This window comes from Sebastes fasciatus, chromosome 3 (genome assembly GCF_043250625.1).
Source record: "Sebastes fasciatus isolate fSebFas1 chromosome 3, fSebFas1.pri, whole genome shotgun sequence".
Lineage (NCBI taxonomy): Eukaryota > Metazoa > Chordata > Actinopteri > Perciformes > Sebastidae > Sebastes > Sebastes fasciatus.
In genome coordinates, this window is record NC_133797.1 from 7423999 (window position 1) to 7441944 (window position 17946).

At 42.1% G+C, this 17946-nt stretch overlaps 2 protein-coding genes across 3 annotated transcripts; both read right to left on the reverse strand.

Moving 5' to 3' along the window:
- Positions 1 to 320: 320 nt before the first annotated feature.
- Positions 321 to 3291, reverse strand: tmem109 (transmembrane protein 109). The gene is made up of 4 exons (XM_074628738.1): positions 3199 to 3291; positions 2894 to 3068; positions 1788 to 1890; positions 321 to 1256 (listed from the first exon to the last, which is right to left on the reverse strand). The coding sequence occupies exons 2-4, from the start codon at positions 2993 to 2995 to the stop codon at positions 883 to 885; spliced, it is 579 nt and encodes a 192-aa protein (XP_074484839.1). The 5' UTR covers positions 2996 to 3068; positions 3199 to 3291; the 3' UTR covers positions 321 to 882.
- Positions 3292 to 7119: 3828 nt separating this feature from the next.
- Positions 7120 to 17837, reverse strand: tmem176 (transmembrane protein 176). Of its 2 annotated transcripts, XR_012593200.1 has the most exons (8): positions 17720 to 17837; positions 15570 to 15698; positions 13053 to 13163; positions 12872 to 12928; positions 12112 to 12258; positions 9989 to 10105; positions 8401 to 8873; positions 7120 to 7562 (listed from the first exon to the last, which is right to left on the reverse strand). XR_012593200.1 is itself a non-coding variant. In XM_074628734.1 (7 exons), exons 2-7 carry the CDS (start codon positions 15693 to 15695, stop codon positions 8814 to 8816), a joined length of 618 nt encoding a protein of 205 aa, XP_074484835.1. In that variant the 5' UTR covers positions 15696 to 15698; positions 17720 to 17837; the 3' UTR covers positions 7120 to 8813. The 2 variants fall into 2 exon arrangements, 1 of the variants encoding a protein (XP_074484835.1); XM_074628734.1 differs by having other exon boundaries at positions 7120 to 8873.
- Between the last annotated feature and the right edge of the window lie 109 nt (positions 17838 to 17946).

Below are 17946 nucleotides of genomic sequence, written 5' to 3' on the forward strand. Positions count from 1 at the left end.
CAGCAGCTGTCTAGGTCAATTATTCTGTAGCATTCTAAATAAAAGAATACTAGATTTCCTGGAGGAACACGCCATCTGGAGTAAAAATCTAATTGGCTTCCTCCTAAAACACAGCACCACCGACCATGTGTTGTTCAAGACGAACTATCCCTTTTAAAATGAACTGCAGACTAGACAGGACTCCTAAATTTGAGCGTTTATTTGCAAAGAAACCAGAGATAACACAGCGACAGTTCGGCCATCCAGCATTCCGGTGATCCAACTCCTAAAAATAGCCTGGATAATCATTCCAGCGAGAACAGACTAAAATGGTCACAGACTCAAAGTCCAAATCTTTATTTAGCAGCTTTATACCTGTGAAATGTTACAGCAGAACATTACCGATAGCTGCACTTGTTCATCTCAGAAACTCTCAACAGTAACAGTACCAGTCTTTGGCTTTATATTCCTCTAAAAGGCTTTTTAAAAAAAAGTTATTTTACCCAAAAACACCATCTTCTCATCGAACTCTCAAAAAAAAAAAGCAAAAGACGTATATTTCCAAAATGTTTCTTTAATGTAGTAAAAAAGACGGTTCGACTGTTGGACGTGAAAACGTTTCCCTTCACACTGTGGCACATTCATTGAAACAAATAACCATTTTAAAAAGGAGAAACAAACATGTAGACTAAGAAAAATCACTGTTTCCAGGAAGTAACCATATTGTGTCCATAACAAATCAGAGCTATGAATTACTTTTTGAACACATTATAGAAAACATCCAAAGTGTAGAAATGTTTCTGCCTTGACAGTTCCAGAAGGCCGAACAGGACAGCAGCGCTCCATCATCCGTACGTGTGGCATCAGGAAGGAAGGAACATTTGACTTCTCTCAGTCCCTCCTTCACTCCTCCGTCCTCCTCCACCTCTCCATCTCTCTCAGCCGTCTCTCCAGGACCTTCACCTGCTCCTCCAGGTGAGCAGTTTGATCAGCTGGATTAGAGCCCCTCCCAGTCCCAACGCCCAATAGCACGCACACGCACACCAGGACAGCCAATCGAATGACCATGGTGTCCGTGCCCACGCTGTGGTCGCTCAGGATGAATCCGAAACAGACCAAAGCCACGCCCAGTTTCAGCAGCCACAGAGCCCGCTTCAGAGTGGAGGCGACCAATCGGAAGACGAAGGAGATCAGCCAGTAGCCAATGAGAGCCACGAGAACCCACTGGGCCACAAAGATCAGCCCCTCTGGGGTCACTTTGCTGATGGGAAAACCACCTGTGGAAAACAGGAAGTCAAAGCAAAGAGAACAGTTTACTAATATTATACATATATAATAATAATAATATATAATATTTAATTAAAATAATAATTATATATATAATATTTAATTAAAATAATAATTATATATATATATGAAACTGACAGAAAATGTTCCACTGGCATAAAGGGCCTCTCCATCTCAGTCCACCCTTGGATCACGTGGCACAGCCAGGTTTTTTCTGATGCACACCAACAGTTCTGTTGGGTTTTTTTCTTGCTACGCTAGCGGTCTGTAAACTGTGATTGGGGGTTATTTTACTGCTCACTTTTGTTTTTCCTTCAACATAAGTTTGAAAAACCTGTTTAGTTTCTACCCTGTCTGATCATCTGACTGCTGGCGTTTCTGACCCATGTGATCCCTTTTAGTAGTTTCAGACTGTCCTGATGTCATCATCTGAGCCTGCAGCATCACAGGAACTAATGAGGCCTGAGCCTGCGTCTTTGTGATGGACAGTAAAGACCCTGGAGTGTGTGTGTGATATTTACCTTGGATTCCAGCAGCCTGCAGGAAGTGTGAGACATACTGTAAGAGCACATTCAGACCCACACTCACACTTCCTGCCACAACACCCAAGACCTGAGAGAAAGCCTGGAGACGACAATGGGAGAGGGAGAGGGAGAGGGAGAGGGAGAGGGAGACGGAGAGGGAGAGGGAGAGGGAGAGATTCATGGTTAGATAAGGAAGGGACAGCGGGATTGGCCTGCTTTACCTACATTACCCATACTACCATATTATTTAGACCGTCAGGGATCGTCTACAAAATGCAACGCCGAAAAGAGAAAAATATTCAATAACTTCAATATTATACAGTGTAGTACCACTAAAAAAACTTCACACATCAATGATCTCCTCATAGTTGTTCTACAACACTTAGTTTGGAAAAATATGCTTTTGCATAATTTTGGTGAATTGTTAATGGAAAAATATTCAATAACTTCACTTTTATAAAGTGTAGTAACATCAAAATGTCTTAATTAGTTTAATAAGTATAATCAGGAAGAGACCATTGATGTGTGAAGTGTTTTTGGTGGAACTACACTGTCTAATATTGAAGTTATTGAATATTTTTTCTATTACAAATTCAAAACAATTACCAGGATGTCCTACATCCGGTCGCATTTTTGCAGTATGCAAATCAGCATGCCTTTCTGGTTATTCTTACCCACAATCCTCTGTGCAGCGGATATAATAGCCAGAGGGTCAAAGTTCAAGGTGCAAAGTAGTATATGTCCCAATAAGCATACTGCATGCAACACTATGTGCTTTGTAAGGGCAGCTGCAGTACTATACTAATGTACTAAATGAGATGTGGAAGGCACCATGAGTCTACCTTTAGTGAGTCCAGCCAGGAAGCAGGAAGTAACTTTTCCTGACACGCGTTAAATCAGACAACTCCTGATGTAGACTGTGTATACAGTATGTGACCATGTGAGGCAGCTCATAACTATCATAACGTTACAGCTCCACCCCACAGTGTCCCTCTGTTGTTAGGATGTATCAAATGTTCCCCAGTCCAACATTAAAGATATGCAAATCCATGTTTGGCGTATTAGTCTTCTCAAGTGAGCCGCCAACTGTTGCCCTCTCTCACCTTCTGGACCGACAGCAGCGTCTGCTCCCCGGCCATCCTGCCGAGGTACGACCTCCCCTCCCCGGCCAGCTCCGACAGGGCTGTCCGGAGGTCCTGGAGCATCCCGGAGCGACTCTCTGACACTTTCTCCCCCGAGACAGAGGACAGCAGCACGGCGCTGAGCACACACAGCCCGCTGAGGGCGAACATACTGAACATGAACAATAACTACAGTACTGGGAGGAAAAGACACAAAGCAGTAACTTTACTCCATCTACAGGTAAACACAGCGGCGGGGAGGCTGCACAGGATGTGGAAACACTTACAGAGGATGAAGAGGAGCCACCCACCGATGAAGAGGAGCCACCCACTGATGAAGAGGAGCCACCCACCAGGGCTGAGGGCTAAGGCTCAACAAGTTTCCATGACGGCTTCACTTCCTTCTCCCATGTGAGAGAAAGGCTCTCTTTGTCCTGCAGGGCAGAGTTAAAGCTGCAGTAGGCAGAATGTTTTTAGTATCATTGTGCAAAAATTCCATAATAAACTTTCATCATATTGTAATTCAAGTGTTCTGAGAGAAAACTAGACTCCTGCTCCTCCTCATGGCTCTGTTTTCAGGCTTTAAAAAATCTTGTAGATCCTTCAAGAGATCTCAGCATGGCTGCCGTGTCACAAACTTTCTCATTTTACAGCTAAACAGTACACTACAAGATGATTCTGAAAACTAGTGATGGCGAGCTGAAGCTTCATGAAGCATTGAAGCTTTCCAGCAAACTGGTTCGGAAAAGGGTTAATTTCTTGATGCTTCATGTGCACGAAACCACCTGGTGGTCAAAGAGTGTAAAACAGGCAGATATGATCTTAACCATGTGATCTGTGATATACTGTATTTTGCTCCAGTAAAGGCTGTTGGGAATGACTATAAACAATGAAAACAAATATATTACCATGTAATCCATATTTATCTATATAATATATCATATAATGTCTATTTTCTAGTAAGTATATTATGAGTATATAACATACATGTATAATAAACTGTTACTGTATATTGTTTTGTGAGGAATGCATCTTATGTGTGTAAACCAATCCTTTGGTCAATAATTGTATTGTAGTGTAGTGTAATATAATATAATAATGGCAGGAGGGTTAATATTAGTGTTCTGTGTCACTTCTGGAAAGTGGCATTAGTTTAACCAGCGAAGATCTGAACCACTTCCTGAACCAGTCAGCGGTATGGCCGGGCAGCAAGGCTTCAGACGTCATCAATGACGTATTGGTCTAAAACGATACAAGCCTCGATACGCGCATCGCGGAAAACTTCCTGGATCACTCGACACACGCTCCGAAGCCTCAGCACAGAACGTAAAATCACTACTGAAAACATCTGAGGAGAGAAATTGGCATTAACGTAACATAATATTGATTCATAAGTGATCAGCGCTGCCTAGTTTGACCATTTGGTCGGAGTTTGCGAGTGATTGACAGCCGGCTGTCATAGATGGCAGATGGACAGCAGACCTCAGATCAGCTCTTACTGCTTGTTTTTCTCCGGTCTGTGAAATCTTGCAGATGCCGTTAGGAGCACCGGAGGACACCGGAGGACACACAGGAACAAGATTTTTTTCAGATTACCTGTTTCATGTACTACTGTCAAAATATAGCGATCGTTTTATGAAAATAACTTTTTTTAATCATATTTGCTCCAATCTCGCCTACTACAGCTTTAACGTCCAAATGGATGTATTAAGAGCTGGCAGCACTTCTTCAACACTCAGTTGGTAGAGCGGGCGTCCATGTATTAAGGCTTGGTCCTGACAGCGGCGGCCCGGGTTCGAATCCGGCCTGTGGCCCTTTCCGCATCCACTCTCTCTCTCCCCCCTTTCAAGACTCTATCCACTGTCCTGTCATAAAAATGGAAAAATGCCCCCAAAAAAATAACTTTAAAAAACCCCCCAAAAAAACACTACCACTGAAAATGCCCCCCCCCCCCTCGGACCAATCAACACGTTCTAATCCCAACTCGTCACATACTGACTGAAAAACAGCATGGTTGGGCTTAAAACTACTAAGTTTTTACAGTGAAAATGACACTGAATGTTGTGAACAAGGGACAAACAGCTGATTGTAAAGGGAAACAGGCGAACAGCATCTCCTGGATGAAAGCCCTGTGTTTGTTGGACCCATCCACCTCCCCTCCCACCCACCGTGTGTGTCTCTTTTGCTCTTAAAGCTACTTCACCACATTCTCGGCGCACTTTTCCTGAGCGTTTGATATTGCTGCGGATGGCTTTACATTGTAGTTAATGCCCGGTGCGTCTCATACTGACGCTAAAGGGTCTCGGCCGTGACAGAGCGTCGGTGTTTGACGCCCTGGGAATGTGAACGTGCCGGCCCACCAGATCAATGAGGTCTCAGACTATAGGGAGTAGAAGACGATGCTAGCTCTGATATGTCTAACCATATTCTCAAAGACAAAAAGAAAGGCACATCAGTGTTGATGATGGTGTCAAACAGGACTTTAGGGTTGGGTTCGCTGGAAGACAATGAGGTTGGCAAAGTAAGAAATCCTCACATCCTTAACCATGCTGTTAAACTCAGTTAAAAGGTCTTTGTGTTGGACTGACAGACCATCATTTTCAAATACACCAAATGTAAGCAGGGCAGTTGCTTTGTCATCAGTTTATCTACAGCGTTGTCTGGGAAAATGTCTGTTAAACACGGTTCTTACAGGAATTTGTGATGTCGCAATCACAGGAATTACAATTGTTTATGTTTGCTGACTGAGTTCCTTTTTTCAAACCTCTTCGCGCAGTCAGCGCAACAGAAGTCAATGTGGACTAAACTGTGAATCACTTTTCATTGCGTTGACACAAAATGCAGTCAATGACCACATCTTTCAAAATTCAGGAACTGTGCCTCTTCAAACTCCATGTTTGCAACCTACTGTCAATGTCAATGTTAAAAACCAAACAGAAATAAAAAGCTCCTGATGGGGACCTTCAACGGTGAGCGCCTCATTTCATTCCCTGCTGGCCTCTATGAAAGAGTTGTACCAGGTGAGGAAAGGGGCCAAATGAGGCAGAATCCACAACATTTAGTAATTTTATGCAGACGATGTGGCGTTTCACCATCTCTTCCAGTCACAGACTGGTTTACAGCCCATCCCAGGATGGAGTCTCTTTTCCTTCCACCTTACTCTCCAATCCTCTACCCTATAGAGGAATTCTTGTCCTTGTGGAGGTGGAAAGTTTAGGACCACCAGCCACATGATTAGCTGTCCCTCTTGGACACAATGAATGCTGGATGTGTGGACATAGCTGCAGAAGATCACCAGGGGTGGATAAAGCGTGCACAAAGTTTCTTTCCCAGGTGTATTACAAGAGAGGACAGAAGGTAGAACAAATGCAGAAGACAGAGTTGACTGTTGTATTTCTATATTTCTAGCTGTATGTATAGTAAATGTGTATCGTTCTGTTGCATTACTGGACTTACTTTAGTTTACTTTTGTGCTCTTGGAATTACTCTATATGTAAAAAGACAGTTTTGCAGCATGTCTTGTTCATTTCTGTGACAGAATATTTTTTCCAGTCCCGCTATTTTCTGCATAAAAGAATTCATTCCAAACAATTTCTTTCCTCTGACTGCAAACATGTTGTATCTGTTCTCAGGCAGTGCTTACTCCCCAACATGCTCCACCAAACATTTTCTAATTTTCCACACAATCTTAGACTTTTTTAATATTACTACTTATTTTGTTGTAAAATAAGTTTAAAAAATGCTGCCAGAAACCCCCTCAGCTATCGCCTCAAACCAAAATTTCAATGTCAACTCAGTTCATGTGTGTAGGTGATCTGCACATAGCGGTCAATGTAGTGAGGGACGAATGACAAATGAAGTAAACAAAATGGTTTGTGAATTCTGTATCGCTTCACTTGACTGTATTTTGATCAGTTCTTTGCAGGCGACTACTTGAAAGATACACTAGCTATTGATGTTTTCAAACTCAACTGTGTAACTGTGCTATACAAATAACAGTCACATCTGGACATTGAACTTCATATCTTGATGAACATCTAGATGTTTGCATTTGTTCAATAGTGCTCTGAAACATTGATCGGATCAATACAACACAGCTGTGTGTGAATCACAGCAGCTGTCTTTATAAGCCCAGACTTTGTCTCTGTCACACACACTCACTCACACACACCATATGTTTGACTAAATGTATCTCACTGGGCCACAGGTTTCATTCATATATATGTACATAAGATTTTATTTTGTATAAAGTAAACAAAACTATATCAAAGTGTTAGTACAACATCAAGGGACATATATTTTATAACATTGTGCAAACAGTGTAGAAAAACAAAAAATACTTTGTGCCGCACACACATCTGTTCCAAAAAGTGAGAAAAACAGACAATAGACAACACCAGGAATGGAAGTCAGAGGGCTCTGTGTCTGTGTGGCTCATCATGAGGACAGTGAGTGGACATTGTGAGCGGACATCATGAGGACTGTGAGTGGACATTAGTTTTCATGTGCACACATTTTGGAGGTCTGGGCTCTGAATTGGTTTATCCGAGGCCTATTGAGAGAGGCTGGGTCACGGGTCTCGGGGTATAACACCGGCGCAGTGTAACTGGAGCTGCGGTTGTGCGTTGCGATTGGCTCAGATCAGATTTTACTGCGCATGTGTTGAACCCCCAAAGATATGGCGAGTTGATAATACGTGACATCTCCTCTTTTCACCCTCCTTGGGTTAATCCATGACATTAACAGTGTATGAAAAGTAATCCTTGACCTTGGAAAAATCCCAACTCAAAGTCTACTTACTAGCTATTTTAGGTGCTTTCAATCGTATCACACAGTCCTCATCAGTAGATGCAGCTGATGGAGCTCAACTACTGAGCAATTTAGTAAGTGGACCTTGTTTTTTTTTTTAATTGTATTTGAATGAATGGTGCTGTTAAGAATATACACTGTATTGAGCTCACTGGCTTGATGTTAAATATATCTTCTCCAAAGCGGCAGGTGTCCTGCTGACTACATCTACAGCAGGTTTTTTTCTTTATTTAGCTGCATTCATCGACCCTCACAAGGTGTGTTGCAGTGAAGCATCCTCTCAGCATGATACTGCCACTACCATGGGCTTCACTCCTGGGGTGGTATTTCGATTACACTATAATGATGGTCAAAAAGGTCTGATTTGATCTCAGCAGACCATCGAGGCTTCTTGTCTCCAGACAGTTGTGACCAGTGAAATACACTGGCAAATTGATAAAGTGTTTGTGAGGACGTTGACAAATTCAGCTGTATTCAATCGAAATCACTTGTCACCTATTGATTACACACAGGTGATCTTGATGCAGCTTTTAATGTACATTTTATGTGCTGACAGTTTAGGTGTGCCGTAACAGAGGAGAATACTTATGCAGTGAGTTATTTTGTGTGTATATGATCCCGCTCTGTCTGTGCTCCAGGTGCACTGTGAGCCTGCAGCCACCACTTCCTGCACACATGGCTGCATCTGTATCTGTACCTGTACCGCCCAGAGAGTTTGCCACCATTATCAGGATACATTTTCACATTTAATGGCCACTTAAATGTCTTGTGATAGTTTTCCCAAAAGAGAAAAACAATCTCTTTGTCTATTCATGTGTCAGAATTTCTATGTTTCATCTTTGCTCTGTCTCTCAGTGTGTCCTATTTGAGCCATTATACCAATGGTTAAGAGTTATTACTTCTATTAGTAACAGCTCTGTTGTTCGTTGAAGCTTTGAATCATTTGGCTGAAGAGTACCAATAATCAAGTAATCAGCTCTTGACAGACATTCATAAAAACACGTAGAAAGCAGATAGACAAAGTCAATGCACATACAACAGGTGATCCAGAGAAGTGATCCATGACCTCACAGACTACTGGTCCAGTGATTGATCAGTTCATGTCGGGGGGTACGAGTGCTGTGGGGGTTGATGGAGCAGCTTGAGTGAGATACTGTAAAAGACAGAAAAAGAGAGTCAGCATTAATGTCAGCACTTTCTCACCACTTCTCATTTCAGAAAGTTGTCAGTATTTCAAGACACATTGAGGGACACTGTAAGCATGGACAGCCATGTCTGCCATGATGGAGGCTACTGAATTCAGTCTTGAAATGTGCACTTTGGTTGAGGCGGTCTCTGAACTAGGACACATCTCCAGAGGCTGATTGATTTCTATTATTAGTCAAGAAGACTAATATTGGTGGAAACTGTATTCATTTTCAATGGGTGGTGCAAACTGTTGGGGTCTGTAATATCTATGCTGGTATGGAGGACAACAACGTTCTGGACACACCGCCCGCATGAGCAGCACCTGAAGGCTGACTCGCTGAACCGCTACGTGTCCCACGCGTGGGGCGTCCACATCAGCTGCGTTTCTGCTGCTGCTGTCAGCCCTTTCTTTCTACATAGAGTTTGCCTTTCATAATGGCCATTTCATTCATTATAAATATAATTAATATTTATTTTAGACAGAGAAAGGTTAAGCAACGTGTGGTAATTTGTAAATAATAGTAATAATCCACAATGAAAACCCCGTACGTTATTCATTCATGGAGCTCTCCCAGTCATGGTCTAGAACACTGTCCTACAGATATTTCAGAATAAAAGCCTCGTGTTAACAAATGAAGGAATTCTGTCCACAGAAAAAAAAACGCTTGAGGGCTTTTATTTTGAAATGAAAGCAGTAAGTGTTGATTTAAAAATAAATCTTGATTTTTTTCATGTCCGTGACATATTCTACAGATATAGACATTTAAACTGTAGTAATGTTGCTGATATGATGTCAATATACAGTCAATAGATCACCTTCACTGTCTGTTGTTGCTGTGAACCGATAGAGATTGTACATGTTGATATATAATACTCATATTCGCCCAAAGTGGCACGTATGCCGCTTTGGTTCTAAGCGTTGGTTTACACCATCATGAGACACCACATTACACCCACCCCCACCACCAGCCCTGAACTCTGGCTGTACATGAGCACTGAAACTATTGGGAATTGACTTTGATGCTCTTTGACTAGATTAATCAAGTCTTAGCTAATTAGGAGAAAGAGTTGGAGTCTTACAGCGTACTGTCCGAAGCTGCGCCTCTGCCTGAAGAGAAGGAAGCAGAGAACGGCAGAGACGGCTCCCTGGGCCAGGGTGAAGAGGAGGAGGGCCAACTTCACTCCTCTGCACAGTTTCTGTTGGAAAGGACACACAGCACTCACATTAACTTTAACACAACAGCTTCATTAGGGATGGAGAGGCCGAGCAGGGACAATTTATTTATTGATTTTTTTTTTTATTATGTGATCCCCAGTTAGATGTAATGTCTGTCATGTTATTTCATTTATAGAGAAAGCGATCCTGGCACACGACACACAGTGTTGCTCACACTGTCCTAGTTCATCTACACTAGACCAATGGCAGCTTTTAATACTTCAAATTGATTTTCTTCTTTTACTGAAACCCAGAGTTCTTCCAAACAGACAACCATGATTAGCCTTCCCATGGTTATCTTTCAACACGGGGCAGGAAAATACGAACCAAAATGGCACAGCTTTTTATAAATATAAAAGGAAGTGTTACTGTGGTTATTCTAGGCTGTAGAAGCTCTTCTCCTTCCTTCCTTTTCATTTCCCACCAGTTCCTCAGCGCTGATCTGTTTTCACTCCGGTATAAAACTCAGTGATGTTGACGTGTATCAGATCAGTCCGGTCGGCAGCAGCATCCAATCAGTTACTGATATCCAATAAGGGGTGTGTCTATCAGCTGGAGCGTCCAATCAACAACTGATATCCTGACGCCGTTTCTACGTTTCGCAATTTTAACACTGGCCTGGCACTTTGGACCAATCAGCTGGCAGGGCCACTGGGAATACGCCCCGATGCTCCCGACGGCCGGTCTGGGGCTGTTTACCAGTGTTTTTGACCATGAGTATCCGCGACTTGGGTGTGTGAAGCATCTCCGTCATGGCAGGTGTATTGCTGAGGACCCAAGGAAGCTCAGTGTCGAGTGTGAAGTTGTTTGTGTGAGTGTTCTCCAGAAAACTTCAAGCAGCAACACCACAGGCCGAGCATTAAGCCTGTTCTGAGCAGGCACTGCACTAGTCATCTGAAAGCTAGGAACCTGAAGAGTTTATAATCATCTGTAATAAACACTGGGCCTATTCAAACGTTGAAAGTTTTAAACGTATCAGGGTTTAAAACATTATGATCGAAGTAAATGATGGTCATTCCCATGCTCTATTATGTCTCATAAGTTGTTGCAGCAATTTTTGGGTTGATACCATTTGTTACACAGATTTGATTTTTACACCCCCTTACTGTCAATCTACCTAGAGAAGCCCATCCTCTGAATGCTCTAGGTCTCTAGTTTGTGGCTGTAAAGTTTCATGAAGCTGTGATTATCCCAGAGTCCAATGAAATGTCTCCTATGGGGACTAACATCATCACACATGACTGCAGTTGGGCTCATTGGATCCGCAGGAGTTTCAGCTTTACAGTGATACCCAATTTATGTAATTCAAGACTGTTTAGGGACCCCAGTATGCAGAAATACTCAAACACACAATTTTAGAATAGGAGACAATAACACATTTATACTGCATGTGATTATCATAAAGTGGGCATGTCTGTAAAGCGGAGACTCGTGGGTACCCATAGAACCCATTTTCATTCACATATCTTGAGGTCAGAGGTCAAGGGACCCCTTTGAAAATGGTCGTGACAGTTTTTCCTCGCTAAAATGTAGCCTAACTTTGAAGTGTTATTTAACGTCCTTCCCGACATGTTAGCATGACGTTGACCATGGTTGGTACCAATGGATTCATCAGGTTTTCTAGTTTCAGGGTTAAGGTTAGATAGACATATGATATCAGTAACTTCACTCTAGCTCTAAAACTGAACCTGCTACAGCCCTGAAACACAGCGGAGATTAAGAGGTTAATGCATTACGTTATATAACTCGTAAACTGTATATGTCATTGTGATGAGCTTATTCACAGTTAAAAGTTGTGCCGCATACGGGTGCTGTATTATACACCTCTTATTCTATTCTATTTCTTTTACTTCTCTATTTATTTACACTTATTCGGTCCCTGTGCTCAATAAAGGCTCATCTCATCTTGACATTTGAAGTGTTTCAAGCTTTAATGTATATTGTTTGTATGGCAGCATAGTGACATGAAAATGAAGCTGGTACTTACCGTGGCGTAGTGTTTCTCGCTGCAGTGTCCATACCTCTTCTCTCCGCATGGCTCCACACGATTCTTGCCCATGTCCACAGAGTAAATGATCAAAGCCACCACTGACAGCACAGCGGACACCATGCAGGCCACCAGACACACCCGCAGCTGACCAAACAAACACTACATTTCAGCATTTGAACCACTAGAGGGGCAGAGTACTAGTAATATGAGCAGCTGCAGTAGTACTAGTACTGGTAATATGAGCAGCTGCAGTAGTACTAGTACTGGTAATATGAGCATCTGCAGTAGTACTAGTACTGGTAATATGAGCATCTGCAGTAGTACTAGTACTGGTAATATGTACAGCTGCAGTAGTGCTAGTACTGTAGCAGTGAATTGAAAGGATTCTTGGATGTGTTGAGTATTTGCTGGTTGTTGTTCATTGAGTCTGTGTTAGCAGGCCTCTCATGTATCTGACCAGTAATAAGACTGGACTCATTTCATCAGCTCTGCTTACAGTTACATGCTTGCATGGTATTTGGAAGCCTGATGTAATTCCGTTTATGGAAATTATTACAAAACACAAACAAATTATTTAGTGACGTAACTGAAATGCACCAGAGATCACCAAACTGCCTTATTTAATACAGAAAAGATGTGTTTTAATTTCCCAACAGCCCCTTAGATCATAGTGTATGATGGCTGCTGCCTACTGCTATGGGACAGTAGTAGTAGTAGTAGTAGTAGTAGGATGTGTATGTGTTGCCTGTAGACTCACAATCTTCATGGTGCAGCGTTTGTCCAAGATGATAGCGAGCACTCCTGTTGTGATGAACTGAGAGCACACACACACACACACACACACCCGGGAGACAGGAACACAGTCAGCACATTACGATATCAGTAGGAACACACACACACACACACACACACACACACAAACATACACACAGACTCACCGTCAGGCCGCTCCAGAAAGGAACTCCTAGGCGAACCACCTCAGTGACCTCAGTGAAGTGCAGAGGAATGGAGTAGGACATGACCATCAGCCCCAGCATCACCTGACTCACCTGGCACACACACACACACACACACACACACACACACACACACACACACACACACACAACAACAACAACAACTTTGTGACCCCAGTGATCCAGATGGGTAACTAGTTAGCATGACTGTTTTAAAGCCAAAACATCAAACACAACACAGCAGGGAGCGGTGGAGACAGCGAGTGAGGAACAATGTTGGTATAATCCAGCTGCAGCTGCTGGTCCCAGTGAACAGCTCCCAGTGTGAAGGAGTCACCTCCAGTGAGTCTATGCCTGCAGGATGATCAACAATACATGCTGATGTTTACCACGGGCAAGGAGGTTCTGTTGTCAGTCAGCAGGATGTCTCTTTAATTTCTTGGTCACAGGCCCAGAACCATCACGTGAGCTTTTTGGTTTGGACCCAGATACAGTTCAGCATGCTCTTTATATTTTGGCCTATGACACCTGAACCTTCAGACAGAGAAGGTGTATCATTGTTCTTCTTAACTCAAGGTCCACCTACTAGTGATTTCTGTAGCTTTCTGTCTCTGGCATCTTTTCTTCCTCTGTGTGTTTTTTAGTCAAACTATTATTTGTTTTTTTTTATTTATATATTTGGCAAAACCACATCGTCACTATCTCACCAGATGTGGCACATCAATTATTTGGATGAACATTATGAAGTTGATGTTCTGATTGGTTCCTGTAGGTGGTGTCACCTGTTTTCCCTGAGGACTCTTTGACCTTAGAAGTGCTGATGGACTTCTGCTTTGGGTCTCTGTGTTGTTTATTTCATGCACATGCAGTACATGTACATGTGTGATGTGGTACACACTTGTACAGCATGTTTCACACTATTACACTGATCTACAGGTGGCTGTAAAACACCAAAGGCCTTTCCTATATCCCAGTTTGTACCTCCTCGACTCCTCTCCTTGCGTCTTAGTCCCTCCCGCGGAAGATGCGAGCGGAGGATGAGGCGAGGAAGAGACGCAAGGACAGAGGAGTCGAGGCAACAGGCATTTAATAAATGAGACATCCTTGTTTATGATTGAGTGATATAGCTTATACACACAACACACTCCTGTCTATCTATATGACAACATGAAATGCAGCAAATTGGAATGTAAGAGACTATTGATATAATAATTTGCCATCAGCAGCTTTTTGCACGTTTAAACATCATGTCAGGGTTATAGCAGGTGAACTGGGTGTAGCCTACATTCGATAATAAAGACATGTAATATCAAGGCGAAATGTCGAAAAGAAATGTGGTCAGAATAGTGCCTTACATGGTGCTACACAACAAAAGTTTGATCATCTTAAATAACTACAACTGATGAACAGTTACAGCAGAGTCCTGCCGCTGTATGAGATTATTTACACCAGTGTATTACACCTTATTTATAGCTCCTCCGGTATGCCTCCTCGCTCCTTGAGATGCATTTTAGGAATTGGGATGTTTTTTCAAGATGGAGTGCCGACATCGATTTCCAGGTCACAAGCCGGAGGAGCGAAGAAACGAGGAGGCGCCAAATTTGGAAATGAGAAGCAGCTCAAGATATGCTACAATGTGCCAACAAAGACAGGGAAGAAGACTGGATGGCAATACCTTTTAAGCTTTTTTGACTTAGCTTATGTCAGCGCTCATGCATACACAGTAACCCTGAAATGTAAACATCATTTGTGCTGTTTGTTTACAAGAAAACAACTTTAAGGTTCCCTTTTCAAGGAGCTAGGCTAGCAGTTTCCCCCTGCTTACAGTCTTTGTGCTAAGCTAGGCTAAACCCATCCTATAACTACTGTATGTCTGCAGCAGATACACAGACATGAAACAGTGATATCGATGTGCTCGACCGTCTGCAGGACAGCTAACAAGTGTATCTTTCAAAATGTCAAACTTTTCCTTAAACATGAGCAAATCTTGGGTCCTTTCCTCAGTTCAACCCAAAACATGCACTCATCATTTCACAGCTATGTGTGCTGTCTGAGAGCTCATGGATCTACACCGTGGAGGACTCATCGTTCTACAGCTGTGTGTGATGTCTGAGTGCTCATGGATCTACACCGTGGAGGACTCATCGTTCTACAGCTGTGTGTGATGTCTGAGTGCTCATGGATCTACACCGTGGAGGACTCATCGTTCTACAGCTGTGTGTGATGTCTGAGTGCTCATGGATCTACACCGTGGAGGACTCATCGTTCTACAGCTGTGTGTGATGTCTGAGAGCTCATGGATCTACACCGTGGAGGACTCATCGTTCTACAGCTGTGTGTGATGTCTGAGTGCTCATGGATCTAAACCGTGGAGGACTCATCGTTCTACAGCTGTGTGTGATGTCTGAGTGCTCATGGATCTACACCGTGGAGGACTCATCGTTCTACAGCTGTGTGTGATGTCTGAGAGCTCATGGATCTACACCGTGGAGGACTCACCCCCAGACATTTGGGCTCTCCTCTCTGGATGGCAGCGCGCAGAGCCTGCTGTCTGTCGGTCAGCTTGACGACGTTCACATCCTCCAGCACCTGCACCGTCAGATCCCTGTTAACCTCCACCGCCATCACCTGCACAGGACAGCACAAACCACGTTACAATCCTTAGAGATCATTCACACAAAACCAACAGAGTTGGTAAAACAAATCACACAAAGAAATAAAGTGAAATACAATACACATTTTTATATGTATTTCCTTTTTATGTCTTAATTTACTGCCTCATCATTCAATGAATACAGATGTTTAAAGGGCAGTTGCTACTACAGTCTGTATACAATAACTGAGTTCATTGTTTTTCATTGTGACATGAATTTTACCTTACCGCTGACTGCTGATCGGATTGTAACTATAAAGTAGTTACTAAAATAAGATAAAAAGCTCACAGAGTATGTACAACTTTTGTGAAAAAATAGAACATTGTTTTTTTTCTTGAAAGTTTTGGTGTAAAATGCAAATCACCTAAATTAATAAATGTATCAATATTTATTTCTACATGAAGACAAATATCAGCTGCCGAAATACCAACTGAAACATCTTCACACAAACTCATTTCAGATTTAAGAACCTTGTACTTCTGGATGTTTGTGCCCATTTAGTCATCATTACTATGGTCTGCATGGTCCCATCCTCTGGCAGCCTGGAGACTTTCACAGGTTTGTAACATGATATTTGTGTCTTTTGGCTGCCTCTCTTAAAAGCAAAAGACCATTCTGTGATGAAAAATGATCTCCTTTTCTATTTCTGTTGGCAAAGTGTTGCTTTCTCCTCAAAGTGAGCTGGAACTCATTACATTTTCCTCTTTGCGTACCGTGACTTTTTTTAAATGTATGTTTTCAGTGTATAGAGGATGGAACCTGCCAAAATCAAAAATCAATCAATCAATCAATAGATAAATGACTCGATAAATAAACAAATATGCCATTAAATGTAGCAAAAATAATAAATAAATACATACATTTTAAAATGTATACGAATAAATACATAAATATATAAAAGGGGGAATTAAACAAGAGTAAATAAATAAGGGAATTAATACAAAGATAAATAAATAAAGAAGCAAAATGTAAAATAGCATAGTTTGAAGTCAAAAACCTTCACATATTCCCCTAGTGTCTTTTATTCACTGTAGATATTCAGAATGTGTCTGTGTATATAATATGTAGGATCATCCTGACTGGGACTCTGCTCCTAAAACCTGAATGAAGAGCTCACACACGTCAGCTCTGCATGTATACCTGCCTGTCAGGCTGGCTGCTGTTGATTCCAGCCTAAAGCCATCCTATAATATATTATAGAGTGATACTACAAATAACACAGGAAAGCACTTTAACACTATATACAAACACACCACCTTAACCCTATAATGTTCCAGTGTGAATATTATAGGAGTATTATAGGCCTACTATAGAAGATGCATAGCCCAAGTATAATAATATAGCAATAAAATCACAACTGATTATGACTGACACAGTATAAACTCATTGCTTAAAGAAATAATAAATAAATAGAAATAAGTCAACAGAGATTGCTGATACCGGCTGATAGCCAACATGTGAATAAGAGAGAACATGGCTGATTTCCCCAATGTTCAACCGCTGGTGTTCACATACAGATGTTACAGATGTGATGTGATCCAATGGGCAACAACCAAATCTGACAGAGTTGGAGGTCTAATAGTTAAACAAAGACACTAAACCGACTGTCACTGCGAATGACTGACTCCAAACAGAGCTTTACGCAGCACTATCACTACTACTACCATCAAACACAGTGGTAGGATTTGACGCTTACGCACACATTACGCATAACTTGGTTAGAGTGTGTTGCGTAATCTTGTCGCTCATTTGACTCTGGCTGTTGTTGAAGTCCAGAGCTGTTTGGGTAAAAACCCAGTATTGTGCGTCTGTGCTCTCTAACATAGTCTATCGACGGATCATCTCCTTAATCATCAATATGAACTCTACACATTTTAATAGACTTTGGCACAGTGGAAACACCAATAAGCCTCTCTCTCACTCTGACGGCAACAAGATACATTTATTAGGCTGTTTGTGTCGTTATTAAAAAGGCACAAAATGTCTCATTCCTACCTTTATCTGCCGAGATAAGTTAATAAATCTGTCCTCCTGTTTAAGTCTTTGGACCCCTCCCTGCCTTCTCTTCTCTAGGAGGCGGCTGGTGGAAGGATGTTGTTTATAACAGAGAGAGAGAGAGAGAGAGAGAGAGAGAGAGAGCGAGAGAGAAAGAGAGAGAGAAATACAAGAATAGAGGAATATAGAGAGAGAGAGAGTCGTTGTTCTCCGTCTCTTGATGAGAA

Excerpts from the sequence above, each read along its gene's own strand:
- tmem109 (XM_074628738.1), bottom strand. The coding sequence starts at position 2,995 with ATGCTCCAGGACCTCCGGACAGCCCTGTCGGAGCTGGCCGGGGAGGGG. Across the intron at positions 1,891-2,893 it reads CGCTGCTGTCGGTCCAGAAG|GCTTTCTCTCAGGTCTTGGG; the intron begins GTGAGAGAGGGC and ends TGTCGTCTCCAG. Across the intron at positions 1,257-1,787 it reads GCAGGCTGCTGGAATCCAAG|GTGGTTTTCCCATCAGCAAA; the intron begins GTAAATATCACA and ends TGTTTTCCACAG.
- tmem176 (XM_074628734.1), bottom strand. The coding sequence starts at position 15,695 with ATGGCGGTGGAGGTTAACAGGGATCTGACGGTGCAGGTGCTGGAGGAT. Across the intron at positions 13,164-15,569 it reads GAGAGCCCAAATGTCTGGGG|GTGAGTCAGGTGATGCTGGG; the intron begins GTGAGTCCTCCA and ends TGTGTGTGCCAG. Across the intron at positions 12,929-13,052 it reads CTTTCTGGAGCGGCCTGACG|TTCATCACAACAGGAGTGCT; the intron begins GTGAGTCTGTGT and ends GTGTGCTCTCAG.